Source organism: Mastacembelus armatus, chromosome 6 (genome assembly GCF_900324485.2).
Source record: "Mastacembelus armatus chromosome 6, fMasArm1.2, whole genome shotgun sequence".
NCBI classification, from domain to species: domain Eukaryota; kingdom Metazoa; phylum Chordata; class Actinopteri; order Synbranchiformes; family Mastacembelidae; genus Mastacembelus; species Mastacembelus armatus.
Genome location: NC_046638.1, coordinates 13,978,708 through 13,992,517, shown reverse-complemented (window position 1 = coordinate 13,992,517; position 13,810 = coordinate 13,978,708). Strand labels below are relative to the sequence as shown.

Here is a 13,810-nt window from a genome sequence, read left to right as displayed (position 1 = left end):
TGGTAGTAACACAAATACTTGTGAATAAAACATACTGAATCTTCATGATGTCGTATTATAAATGACAAACTTGGCTACTCTTATTTCTAAAGCGTTGATTTCCTAACACCTGGTGGGTCAGCTGGTCACTGAGGCTTGAGGTCTGAATAAGTATTGTTTGGCTATTTCTAAGACTCCATAGTCCACACAGCATGATGTCCTGCACTGTCATGCTGTTCACAGAGGTTGATGACCGCTCTTCATTGTCCTCTGATTATTTTCACAGTGTGTAACATGTGACTGCAGCTGCCTGGTGTTCAGGCTCTAAAAAGACATCAGGAGGTTTGTTGCAAAGTGGAAAATAGGTTTCCTCTACCTGTCTATGCAGTCTGGTCATATGGAATAAGGACAAATTTGTCTGTATTCAGCCTGTGACAACCCATAAATCTGATGAGGTGCTGTGTTTCCAGAATCTGTTCCAGTTCTATGGGACACACACTCAAATAGAGTAAGTTGAGCCTGCACATTTGAGGCTGAGGCTTTGGTGTTGAGCCCAGCAGCACCAAATTAATGTCAGGACTGAGGACCAGTTGTTCTTGCTTTAGCTGTTCAGCTCGACTAACACTGAAGAGCATGTTGCAAGTTATAACTAGGATGCTTCACATTGTCAATTCAACCCCGAGTTTTTGCCTGATAATGCTTCAGTGTTTTTATTCATTTGAATGCTTTGCACTATGTGAGAAAATGACATACCTGGGCTCTCACACAAAAACCAGTGCGTGAACTCAGATGTGCTGTATGATGTCTTCTGTGACTCATTTGGGAGCTTTCCAAATTCTAAATTTACAGCTCCACCAGCACTTTGTGATGATGTTCAGCATAGTATAGTTTAGTATAATGTTTACGATTGTGGCCACACTTAGTTTAGTCTTAGCATGCTAACATACACTAATTGCAGTAAAAACAATATACAATTGCCATTAGTTTTGCAGGGCATACAGTAAAACAAACAAGTGCCATAGCTTGGCACTAGAGTAAAAGTCAGAGGATCACAAAGTTCATAATGATTTCACATGGATCTCTGTACAAAATTTCATGTCCTCCCACCCAGTATTTGTGTGACCAAGTGGTAAAGGCTGACAGGCTGAGGCTGTTAACCAATGCTATTCAAAACAGATGTGCCTTGTCTTCTGTGGGTCTGCAGGGAGTTTTCAGAGGCGTCACAGAATAACCTTGATGATGTCATCTGCTTGTGCCTGAGGACTATACTTTCATAACAGTGGTAGGGTCACAAAGTTTGAAATCTGTGGACATTTAGCAGGTATAGCGGGTCCAAGAAAGAGATGCATCATGGGAATGTAGGATTCGTGTTTGTGGAACTCTATTCCTATAAAGGACTAACTAAAACAGTTTCCAGCATCTGATTGGCTGAACACACCTGATCCAGGCCTTAAGGCGCATGGCACCATGACATAAATATTGGCTATACAGTGGGTACGGAAAGTATTCAGACCCCTTTAAATTTTTCACTCTTTGTGTCATTGCAGCCATTTGCCAAAATCAAAAAAGTTCATTTTATTTCTCATTAATGTACACTCAGCACCCCATCTTGACAGAAAAAACCAGAAATGTGGAAATTTTTGCAAATTTATTAAAAAAGAAAAACTGAAATATCACATGGTCATAAGTATTCAGACCCTTTGCAGTGACACTCATATTTAACTCACATGCTGTCCATTTCTTCTGATCCTCCTTGAGATGGTTCTGCTCCTTCATTGGAGTCCAGCTGTGTTTAATTAAACTGATTGGACTTGATTAGGAAAGGCACACACCTGTCTATATAAGACCTTACAGCTCACAGTGCATGTCAGAGCAAATGAGAATCATGAGGTCGAAGGAACTGCCCAAGGAGCTCAGAGACAGAATTGTGGCAAGGCACAGATCTGGCTAAGGTTACAAAAGTATTTCTGCAGCACTCAAAGTTCCTAAGAGCACAGTGGCTTCCATAATCCTCAAATGGAAAAAGTTTGGGACGACCAGAACTCTTCCTAGACCTGGCCGTCCAGCCAAACTGAGTAATCGTGGGAGAAGAGCCTTGGTGAGAGAGGTAAAGAAGAACCCAAAGATCACTGTGGCTGAGCTCCAGAGATGCTGTAGGGAGATGGGAGAAAGTTCCACAAAGTCAACTATCACTGCAGCCCTCCACCAGTCGGGGCTTTATGGCAGAGTGGCCCGACGGAAGCCTCTCCTCAGTGCAAGACACGTTGCCCGCATAGAGTTTGCCAAAAAACACATAAAGGACTCCTAGAATATGAGAAATAAGATTCTCTGGTCTGATGAGACCAAGATTGAACTTTTTGGCGTTAATTCTAAGCGGTATGTGTGGAGAAAACCAGGCACTGCTCATCACCTGCCCAATACAATCCCTACAGTGAAACATGGTGGTGGGAGCATCATGTTGTGGGGGTGTTTTTCAGCTGCAGGGACAGGACGACTGGTTGCAATTGAAGGAAAGATGAATGCGGCCAAGTACAGAGATATCCTGGAAGAAAACCTCTTCCAGAGTGCTCAGGACCTAAGACTGGGCCGAAGGTTCACCTTTCAACAGGACAATGACCCTAAGCACACAGCTAAAATAACAAAGGAGTGGCTTCGGAACAGCTCTGTGACTGTTCTTGACTGGCCCAGCCAGAGCCCTGACCTAAACCCAATTGAGCATCTCTGGAGAGACCTGAAAATGGCTGTCCACCAACATTCACCATCCAACCTGACAGAACTGGAGAGGATCTGCAAGGAAGAATGGCAGAGGATCCCCAAATCCAGGTGTGAAAAACTTGTTGCATCATTCCCAAGAAGACTCATGGCTGTACTAGCTCAAAAGGGTGCTTCTACTCAATACTGAGCACAGGGTCTGAATACTTATGACCATGTGATATTTCAGTTTTTCTTTTTTAATAAATTTGCAAAAATTTCTACATTTCTGTTTTTTTCTGTCAAGATGGGGTGCTGAGTGTACATTAATGAGAAATAAAATGAACTTTTTTGATTTTGGCAAATGGCTGCAATGACACAAAGAGTGAAAAATTTAAAGGGGTCTGAATACTTTCCGTACCCACTGTATATCTTTCACCAATCCCCAACATTAAATCACTGGAGTGTCAATTTGGGTGAACATTTGGACTTTGTAGCAGTCTCCTTCATTGCCTTTTGTGGTGCATTTTAGCACACACACTGCAGACATTTTGGCTCCATGCTCATGTTACCTTGTGCATGACAAACCAAAAGGCATCCACTTGGAAAACATTACTCCATAGCACGTGGTCAAAACTGTACAGTGTACCTTTAATTTTGTACAAATATAAAGTGTAAGTGTACTGACAAATATTTCTTTTTAATATGACAGAGACACCTTACGATTAATTTTACATTCATTTTTATTGGTCTCCCTTACTTCAAATATCTAAAATTCCTTTGTCTGTAAGATATAGTTAATAATCATACAACACTGATGAAATAAAACAACCCTGCTGTGTTATTACTCAGCATTTCATAAATATATTACACATCTACATACAATGTTTAAATGCCTGAATCAGCTTTGCGGTGCACAAATATGAATACTTTAATGAGTCAAAGCAAAGTGTGGAAACACATCAGATGTCTTGCTCTGATTCAGCACCAAAGACTAGAGCTGCAGCCAAATTGTCAGCTTCAGAGTTACCTCAGTGAAGGTAAGAAAGTTAACGGTGGTTCTGATTTTACACCTTTGGAATCTGTACAGCTAAAGACCTGAGCAACACTTTACTTGAAATTTTGGAGATGTTAATTACAGTGTTTTTTATATTTTTACTGTGGTCACAGGATTGATTGGTAAATGACCACTGGACGTATTCAGTCATTTACAAGTCTGAAAGTACTCTGCACAGTATAAAAAGGCTTTCAGTTATTTCATTAACCAGCATTTACACTGAGAGCCTTGCGTATATTACTGATTAAAATTTCAGCCGTCAGATACCTATGTTTGGTAACACAGACGCACATTCCAGGAAAATGAGAAAAAAATAAACGTAATGCAGCATAATACTGCTTCTGATGTTACTATATGTACCTTTTATACATGTACCTAAATGCTCCACTAAAACATCAGCAGTCAGGTCAGTATTAAGCACAAAGAAGACACACAGAAGACATTTTGTCTGGTTATGGCTGGAGAAACACAGGTGAAATTATTAACGTTACTGATGATTCCAACAATTTAGACGTGTGTAAATCCCAAGTCAGACTGTGTGCAGTGAAAAAGCTTGGTAGAACAGACGTTTATGGAAACTGTTGAAAGGCATTCTGAAAAACATAAGAAACCGCTACCTGATAACAAGTTGAACAGAGCAGCACTTTTTCACTGAGTATCTCCTGGACAGAGTGTCACAGGCTGATAATATAACAAAGTAAGCCTCCTCTTTTAGTGCCTGTAATGTTGCCGCTGTTACCCAGTGATAACAATGTTAACATATCACAATTCAACACAATAAACTTCAAGGAAAGTGTTGAATTTCTTTAGCTGTTCACTGAGGCTCATGACTTCCTGTTGGCAGTCTGAATCCGAGGGTGGTGGTGACATCTATTCATCCAACATAATGTGCAAATGCGAAGCCAGACTGCGAAGCACTCAGTAACATCCACAGGGACTGATGCAGGTCCCTGGCCCTGAGCTATACAGACTCTGCCCTGGCTGCCTCCTCACCAGCTTCCAGTCACCCACCAACTCACAAGCTCTCACATGCTTATTAGTCGTTCTCATGACCTGTTGAGGTTCTGATCGGACCTGGTGGACTAAAGTTACATACTTACATTGGTATACACGATATGTTATACACATACATCCACAACATGGTTAATGATTCTGATTCACGATTACAGAGTTTCTCCCTCACTTCAGCTGAACACAAATATCTGCAATGACAAAGCTGGACTCAAAGTAAGATGTGTGTGTGTGTGTGTGTGTGTGTGTGTGTGTGTGTGTGTGTGTGTGTGTGTGTGTGTGTGTGTTAAATTAATGACAGATGACATGCGTGGTGATTTTTATCCTTATGTCACGGCAGTGTTAAAGATATTTCTCTCCACAACTGGCCTTTAAACTGTAATCACCAACAATCATTAAATTCAAACTAATCTGAGGCTGTCAAAATTTTGTGAAGCACTTTGTTCACTGTAGTATTTTTGTGTGGTTTATGATTACTTCATAATGAAAATGAATGTGTATTTTGTTTGTATCAAAAATCGACCACTAATCAATGTACCAAATGTGTAGGTGCATTACTTTTGTCACACACGTGAAGGCCAATGTTTAAAACACTGTGCACCAGCATCTGTTCGGCCGTGTCAGTGTATGTGTGTGTTTGTCTGTGAGACAGAGAGTGACTGGTATTCGCTGAAGCTTTAACCCTGTGTTGTATGAAAGGCCTTATAGCCAAAGGTGTTTTCTCCACTGTAGGCCACATACAGAAAGCCGTCCTCATCCTTCTCCTTGTCGTACAGCTGGCCCATGGTCAGACTGTAACACACAGCAGAAACCACTTTTATTAGCTCAGAGGTTCAAGAACAGAGGTGAACTTTTACACAGATCACGCACATGACTTAATTTTATCTCGCCAGTACCAATAGAGTGTAGTGATTCCACTTTGAAATTTTGCCATTTTAAAATGCTGGTGTGTCAAAGCTGCTACTAAGACAGGAAGTGAGGGCTGGAGTATTTCTGAGGGAAGTATCCCTGCCGTGATCATCTTTATGGAGCTTTACTCCAACACAAAGCCTGCATTTTGGGGGAATGTGAGGTCAGCTAGGTCTGTGGTTAGAGCATGAATTTTCACTTTGGCCAATATGAACCAAGAATACATTTTACATGAAGACTGCCACGGCTTAAAAGTTGAATGCACAGCAGAGGTTTGTCCAGCCCCTATTAAATAGTTAATAAATATGGATAATTCCAAAACAAAATATCTTGAGTACTTTGAGGACAGAATTATGCAAACATGATATTCTGCTTTGTTTTAAAAGTGCTACAAATAGAAGCTTGAGATCAATAAATTATTTTAACATTGATTTGCAGAAGTGACATGAATTCCCATAAACAAACAGGCCATCAGCACAAAGCTGCACAACCTCTAATGGCCTCTACACTGCATTTTAAATAGTGTACCACCTAGGCACTTTGGGGGAGGAATTGCTTTAGTGCTTCACAGCACAAACAGTATAGATCGATGATGCAAAACAGGAAACAATCTTGCCTGTAAAATTTCACTGTCTTACTGGAACTTCCCTCCACAATTGCACCTGCAGAATGTGATGCTGCTCTCACCTAGACTGCGGGACAGTTTTATCAACAAAGAGAAATATGGCTTTCTCAGAAGGCAACTGGATGCGTTTCCTGATGATCCACATGAACTGGGCCACGGTGATGTCAGAGGGCACCAGGTACTTCCTCTTATCAATGTCCACTATCTGAGAGCCAGAAACCTTCTCCACTATCACCTGGGGTAAACACATGAACACATAATTATATATATATATTGAGATAAAGCCGCATTCATCCTTTTTTTCTTTTGGCAACATGGTGTCAAATATCAAGTCCCTCAAGCTGATCATAATACACACATTCACACCTTTGATATATTATGGTTTTAATGAAAGGTATTGGAAAATAAAGACTTTTCACTGGGGTCCAAATCGTAATATGTGTGTCAGGACAGGACTGTCATTGTTCAGTCTTTCTGTTCTTTTCCTCCCATTGACTCAGACAGTCACTCGTCTTTATCTCTAGACTTTTCTCTCAAGCTCCATTCCCCAGCCAGAAATCAGAAATAGCACCTCCACCCCTCACTCACCGGTACTCTGTCAGGATATTTGTTGCGTATCTTGGCTGACTCCACACATCGATGCTCTGAGGGAAAGACAGGAAACACACTCGAAGTTAGAGATTAAAGGGATGAGGGAGGCAGGTCAGTCCAACATTGGGTTCCATATGAACAGATAGACAGTGGATTTTAGTAGTGATCCTAAACCATAGTCATTAGTGGAAGCAATGAATCACACCAACAGTCTTTTGGTACTAAACAATTTAGTAATTACCATCATCAAAGAGCAAGTGATAGGGTGTCTGGCAGGCAGACACAGGCCAGAGGAGGGAGGTGATAGGTGGTGAGATGTGTGGATCCATTTAGGCCTAACACATTACATGCTTTCATTAGCACTGACAGAAGGCCTACTTTTAGAAACATGTCTACAAACCAGATGCAGAGTTTCTTTAGATAGATAGGCTGATAGACTGATAGATAGATAGATAGATAGATAGATAGATAGATAGATAGATAGATAGATAGATAGATAGATAGATAGATAGATAGATAGATACTTTATTCATCCCCATGGGGGAAATTCAGATTGTCCAGCAACTCTTATATTTACATTTGATATTTTATATTCATTTATATTTACTTTAAACAGCACGGTGCTGTTATATCTGCAGAATATGCACATAAAAGCTGAAAGGAGCTGAGGAGTGGTTACATATGGGACTGCTAAATAATGTGAGCAATCTGAGTATGGACAGAACATTACACCAAACTCAATTCAAAATTCTGGTACATTACAATTAGAAATATTCCCCTTGGATCCTTAAATATTTATGTTAGTGGAACACAGAAGCTCTGAAACAAATGCTAAGGATACACTCATCTATCCTGTATCTAGGTAATACACACACTCAGTACTACCTGCAAACAAACACAATAAAGTATCTATCTATCTATCTATCTATCTATCTATCTATCTATCTATCTATCTATCTACCTGCTTTCTTTATTTGTTTTACATGAAATCTTCAGAGTCGTGTTAGCAAAATAATTCCTGCAAAACGTTATAGCAGAAGGTATCTCGGGAAAACAACTACAGTCCCGCATGTCTAAAGACATTTTCTGCCGATGGCTAAATAAAGGCCTAGGCAAGGCTACATTAAATTGGCGAATTCTTCAATGCAAATTTGGAGATGAAATGTCAAAACGCAAGGTGAAACATTTTTCTGTGAAATCATTGACGTGTAAAAGGTGAACCCTATTCCTACATGGGTCATTTTACTTGCAGGAAGACCATGTTAGTTGTTGCCAGGCATGCAGCGTTAGTCAGAATTGATTTACAGCATCATTTGCGGCTTGTGCTGTTACAACCATTAGGAGAGCATCCCTTGTTTCATAACAATCCAAACCCCTTTACCGAGGGAATGGTCCTCTTTAAACATCCATTTCATCTTTGCTGGATCCCGGGACTGAGGCGTGATGGCACAGTCGAAAGACGGGCTGCTAAATCGGGCGTAGTGTCCAAAAATCCAGGCAAAAACGATCAAAACCAAACGTCAACACCGTCTCTCTACCTGAAGCTTCCAGCTGTCCGTTTCGCTGGGAGGTGACGTCACTGTCTCACAGAGGTGTGGCGGTGATGATGCTGCCTTCACGTGCAATCGAAGATAATCTGTCCTACCATCATTGGAGCCCATAAAAACAATGCGGACTAATTTACGCAGGATATTATTTGGTTGCAGACAAAAATTGTTTATATATAAAATAATGTAGTTAAATGTTTGTTTAGAATCCATAAGGAACTAATGAAGGCCATGGATGGATTAACGTAGTACTGTGGGGGAAACTGTTGGTGTGCCCCTATTGCCTCCCACTTCATATGACAATTTCGCCCAGGAAGCATATAACCTTGTCATATAACCTTCACATTGTACAAACGAAATGATCAGTTTATTTATCAATTGACTGTTTGCAACAATTTTGATAACTGTTTAATCACTTGAGTCACACCAAGTTACTACAATCAGATGTCAAACCCACAAAAAATGGCTACGAAGAGGTGTCACATTAGTACGCCTGGAATCTTGCTCTTGTGTAGGACAACTTGGTTTGACAGGTTTTCACAGCGTAGCTGCAAAACATTTCTATCATTTACATGTAAATAAAGTCCAATTTAAATTATGTGACTACTACAGTGAAGCAATGTGGATGGCTATGTGAATATTCCCAATTCGGAGTAATGAGGGGGAATTCTTTTTTCGCACTGCAGCGTTATTCCATGAATGCAGCACTGGCAGCCATGGTGACCGCGAGACGCTACACAAAGCCAGAACATGGCGCCATGCATGATGTTTAGCTAGGAGGCTAATATCAATAAAATACGCATTTAACGACGATTTCATGTCGGAAGCAGATATGTGCATATTACTGTGGATATTAGGGTTCATTTGTATTCATATCGCTCCGGTGGCTCTGAGCTTTCACTAACGTTAGGTGCATCCTCACAATTAGCTTAAACAGCTAGCCGGCGGACACGCACCGTTGACGGTTCCTCTTAACGCAGCGGATCCCATGGCTTTCTATGAAGTCTATTCTCGGCCAGCTTTGATTCGCTACAAGGCGAGTGTTTGCTCGAGAGCCACTCTGTTTCTGATCATAGTGCTGTGCCTCACCTACATCTCGCCTCTGCTGGTCGCCTACAGGAGCCAAGGTAACGCTGCTTGTGCTGCTGTTGTTACATGAGGGAGGCTGACAGTGTTTCAGCCCTGGGCTAGACAGGTACAAGTGCTTGTTCACTGCTTACAGCCGTGTTGCTTTAGGTTTCTGGCTAAAAAGAAGCACCTATGAGGAGCAACCGGTTGTGAGGTTCCAGTATCAGACTCTGCTAGTGGCAGCAACCAGTACAGTGGGGGACCATGTGGCCTGGAGCACCTACCCCTACCTCAACAACATGCTTGGGGCTAACCTCCGCATCCCTTCTGTCTCTGTAAGACCATGTGGACTGGCACTTGTGCCTCCGTGGACTGGCTGTAATTGCATAATAAATACACTGGATATTGCTCTTTTAATACTGTCAAAATACAGTGGCAAAGGACAAACTATATATATATATATGTCTTTGACACACACTACAGGTGAGAGAAGAGGATCAAAACCAGGACGGGAAGTTGGACCTTCTGATTTTTCAGCTGCAGCTACCTCTAAAACCTACGGAACAGGTGTACAGTGTCCAGCTGCTCCTCACCTTCAGCTACCAGCTTTATGTATGTACTCCTCTCCACATTGCTGCATTGTTGCTTTCACTTGTTGAGGTCGGCTTCAAATGTGCAATTCGGTGTTGCTTAATTGTCCCATGCAGATTATGTGGATTAGCACTTTTTCTTTAAATGTTACCAAAGCATGAAAACCATTTATAAAACGCCATTTTTACCACCATAGTCAAAATGTATTGCAATTCAAATTCATGTAATCTCATAATAGCTAGCATAATAATATATTCATGGACACATATGCTTTGTTCCAGAGATAGAAAACACACAGCCAGCTAGTGTAGCTTTGGAAAATAGCCTTCTGATACAGGAGCCATTGCACTCAAGTAGCCGGAGCTCCTTTCCTGTGTCTACGCTGACACAGCAGTACAGCCTGCCAACTGCACTAAGACATCAGGCTCATTAAGGCAAGCCTCAGTCGAGGTTTCAACTACAACAAACCATGTTTTTGCCTTTATGTTTCCTAGCGAATGTCCACAGTGGTGATGCAGAGCCTGGCCTATGTCCAGTACTCTTCCTCTGTCCCTGGAGCGAAGTTGTTCATCAGTGGGGACCTGAGGCTTCAGCAGAGGACACCCCTGCCTCACCGGGGGATCTACAACATCTACAATGTGAGAGAACTCAGAGTGTCACTGTCTCTCTCTGTCTACGTGTTCTCTTTCCCTTGTGTTCTCATTTTGCCTTTTGCACAAGTGCTCATTAAACAATAGCAGACTTCGCCACCCATGAATAAGATGAAAAAGTATTTTACACACACACACACTCAGAGCCTGGCAGAGCCATGTGCAGGTGGGTGATGAGGTTTGCATGCAAAGTAGTCAACAAAGAAAATGAAAGAGAGCAGGTGACAGAGGGTCCAGTAGTGAGGCAGGGACTCAGGCAGTGATGGGATGCATGAGATGGATGAGGTACAAGATTTGGAATTCAAATCCCTTATTAAACCTGTGTGGAGTTTTTACTCTGAGCAGCAGTAACACAGGTTTCATTTTTTTGTGTAACGAAAGATAAAATTTAATAATTCAAAGCTATTTTTTTCTAACCATGTTATTAACAGAATTAGTCATTTTTATTGTGATTACAGGCCGATTACCAGATAAACAAACACTTAGTAATAGAAACTATGGTAATTTAGTGTGAAAGCTAAACTATGGAAGCCATTCATTGTCGTGTTTGCTCCTCACGGGGGGGGGGCTGTGCAGCAGCTGTGGAAGCTGAAGTAAAAACACAGTGTGAGAAGGGGGTGGAGGCAGTATTAGACTTCAAAAATCCCTGATGTATAGCATAAAATCACTTCACAGTATTATGACACCAAAGTGACTTCATGTAATGATATCCAATATTACTCATGCACAACTTGCTCAGCACATACCATACCTTTTGATACCTTTATTCTAGCTCTCATATTACACATGTACCACCTGTACTGCTCAGCATGTAGTGCTGCCACATGCTGAAGGAGATGTGGCACTAACCACAGAGTTTCATTTGTTAAGCTATTGTTCCACGTGTGTTTTTCTTCTTAATGTCAAGGTGTCAGTGATTGATGGCTCCAGTCCTTTTGCAAGTGCATATGACCTAAACAACATAATTAGAAGCTACCAGGAGAGGAACTGTAAGTCACCTGCTTTTATTACTGAATATACTGTGTGACTCAAGCTGAACCGCTACATCTGAGAGGGATTTAAACCCACAGCTATCACATTCACAGCTAAAGTGGTATCATTTCTCTCTCTCAATCCATCTTTTTGCCCCTTTTGTTACCACAGTGACCACTACGCTGTCCTGTTCCATGCCTGTCTGGACTGTAGGACGAGCTGCAGATTCTCCCTTTGAGCTTAACGTTGAGATCCGTTACCCCATGGAGGTCATTAGATATCCTTTAATATAAACTGGAAAAGCTGTATGTGTTTTAACATAGGATATACTTCAACCTAATAGAAATTAGCAAATCTTTAGTAATAGTAATAGTAATTCTTTACCTTAAATAAAAAGTTAGGAGTACAAATCCAAAACACTTCAGCAGGTGCTGGACCAAACAAACAGAAAGCTAAATATAAAAACAGATAAAATTGTCCAGAAGCCCTCACCTATCAAAATGCTTGTTTTTTATACTCGTATCTGGGACATGTATATGTGACTTTCAATCACTGAAAACATTTGAAATACCTGTAGGCAGTTGCATTGTCAGTGGAAATGTAAGCACTGAAAGCAGACACAAAATAATGCTGTCAGGTGGTAAAATTGTTGCCTTGTTGAAATGCGTGCGAGCTTGTTGCATCAGTACTGTATTGTTTTTATATTAAGCAAACAAAACCACCTATACATGCATTTAAGAGACATTTTTCAATTCTTTTAGCTCCAAAGATTTAAATTTTTTCATTAACACAAGATAAAAATGAGGTAAGATAAACTTTATTCATCACTTAGGGGAAATTTGGGTTGGACGTAAGCCAACTTATTTGTCATTAATTCTACCTTAACCATTTCCCTCCACCTATCATCCTGGCTTCTGGGAAACCATCAAATTTGCCTGGATTCAATATGTCAGCATCCTCCTTGTCTTTCTTTGGGTCTTTGAGCGTGTCCAGAGATTTGTTTTCCAGAACCAGGTTCTAACCACCATTCCCCTACCTGTGGAAAAACCTCACCTGTCATGATGCAGTGGTAATACTTTGGCCTCCACTTGTACAAGAAACACCAGGTTGCTTCTTCTGAGACAGTGTTTCAACTTGACTCACCAACACTGATACTGTTTGACTGGCATGTAAAACTAACTCAGTGACTGTTTCTTTACAGAACAGCATGCTGACATTATAAGGAACACTCAACGATAGTGTTCAGATAGTATCTCATACTTAACATGTAGAGCCCTGTTAAATTGTACACAGTAGTTCTGAAGGTTTTGTGCTAATTGATCTGAAAACTGATTAGAACAGTGGCATTGGAAAACTTCTACGCTGTTTCTTTATAAAGAAAATGTCACAACAAGCATTAAAATTCACAGCTACTGTGCTGATTCTACATGGTGTGATTCCAAAAACTAAACTTCAGGATTTTTTTTTTTTCAGTCTTCCCTTGTTACTTAACAATAGGTTAAGCAATGAACCTCCCAATAAATCACTCAATTCCTTAATAATAATAATTTAATAATTTGGTCATATTTTGTAGAATATGCTGAGAGGCTAACAAATGCATTTGTATTTTCACCTGTTCCTGGACAGGTTTCTAAGCAAACAGAAGCTGCAGTAGTTCTTTCCCTGAAAAGTGCATTTATTATTTTTTCTGCTGTTTGTAGTAATGATATTTTCTATAAAAAATCGAAATGGTTTTCTATGTTTTGTGTTGAACGTAGTTAAAAGAATGTCTTTGTTGGTATGCTCATTATTTTTTGCTTTAGGTGATTGATAGATATTGATAATAAATAATTTGGATATTGATAATAAAAATTTTGTACTTTTTAAACATTTTGTATGTTCTTTAAACCTAATGCTTTTATTTATTTTACTTTAACTTTCATATTTGATTCCTTTTTGGATTGAAAAGAACAAGGAAGTTTAGTTTGACTACTCGTGTAAAAAATGAGACAGTAGAATAATAACAAGAAAGGTGGAAGAGTTTTTGGTCAGTGGCAAAGTTCTATCCTTTCTTAATCCTCAAGAAATATTTGTAAGTATTAATACGTTAATATGTGACTGATTAAGCTCCACTATAATG

At 40.3% G+C, this 13,810-nt stretch overlaps 2 protein-coding genes across 2 annotated transcripts; one reads left to right on the top strand and one right to left on the bottom strand.

The window, feature by feature from the left end:
• Positions 1-3,238: 3,238 nt before the first annotated feature.
• gabarapl2 (GABA(A) receptor-associated protein like 2) lies at positions 3,239-8,449 on the bottom strand. Its single transcript, XM_026311482.1, has 4 exons — positions 8,245-8,449; positions 6,861-6,916; positions 6,335-6,507; positions 3,239-5,530 (listed from the first exon to the last, which is right to left on the bottom strand). Exons 1-4 carry the CDS (start codon positions 8,276-8,278, stop codon positions 5,416-5,418), a joined length of 378 nt encoding a protein of 125 aa, XP_026167267.1. The 5' UTR covers positions 8,279-8,449; the 3' UTR covers positions 3,239-5,415.
• A 686-nt stretch (positions 8,450-9,135) lies between these two features.
• Positions 9,136-13,553, top strand: tmem231 (transmembrane protein 231). Its single transcript, XM_026310441.1, has 7 exons — positions 9,136-9,537; positions 9,647-9,813; positions 9,962-10,090; positions 10,564-10,707; positions 11,627-11,708; positions 11,863-11,968; positions 12,591-13,553. Exons 1-7 carry the CDS (start codon positions 9,399-9,401, stop codon positions 12,751-12,753), a joined length of 930 nt encoding a protein of 309 aa, XP_026166226.1. The 5' UTR covers positions 9,136-9,398; the 3' UTR covers positions 12,754-13,553.
• Positions 13,554-13,810: the final 257 nt, after the last annotated feature.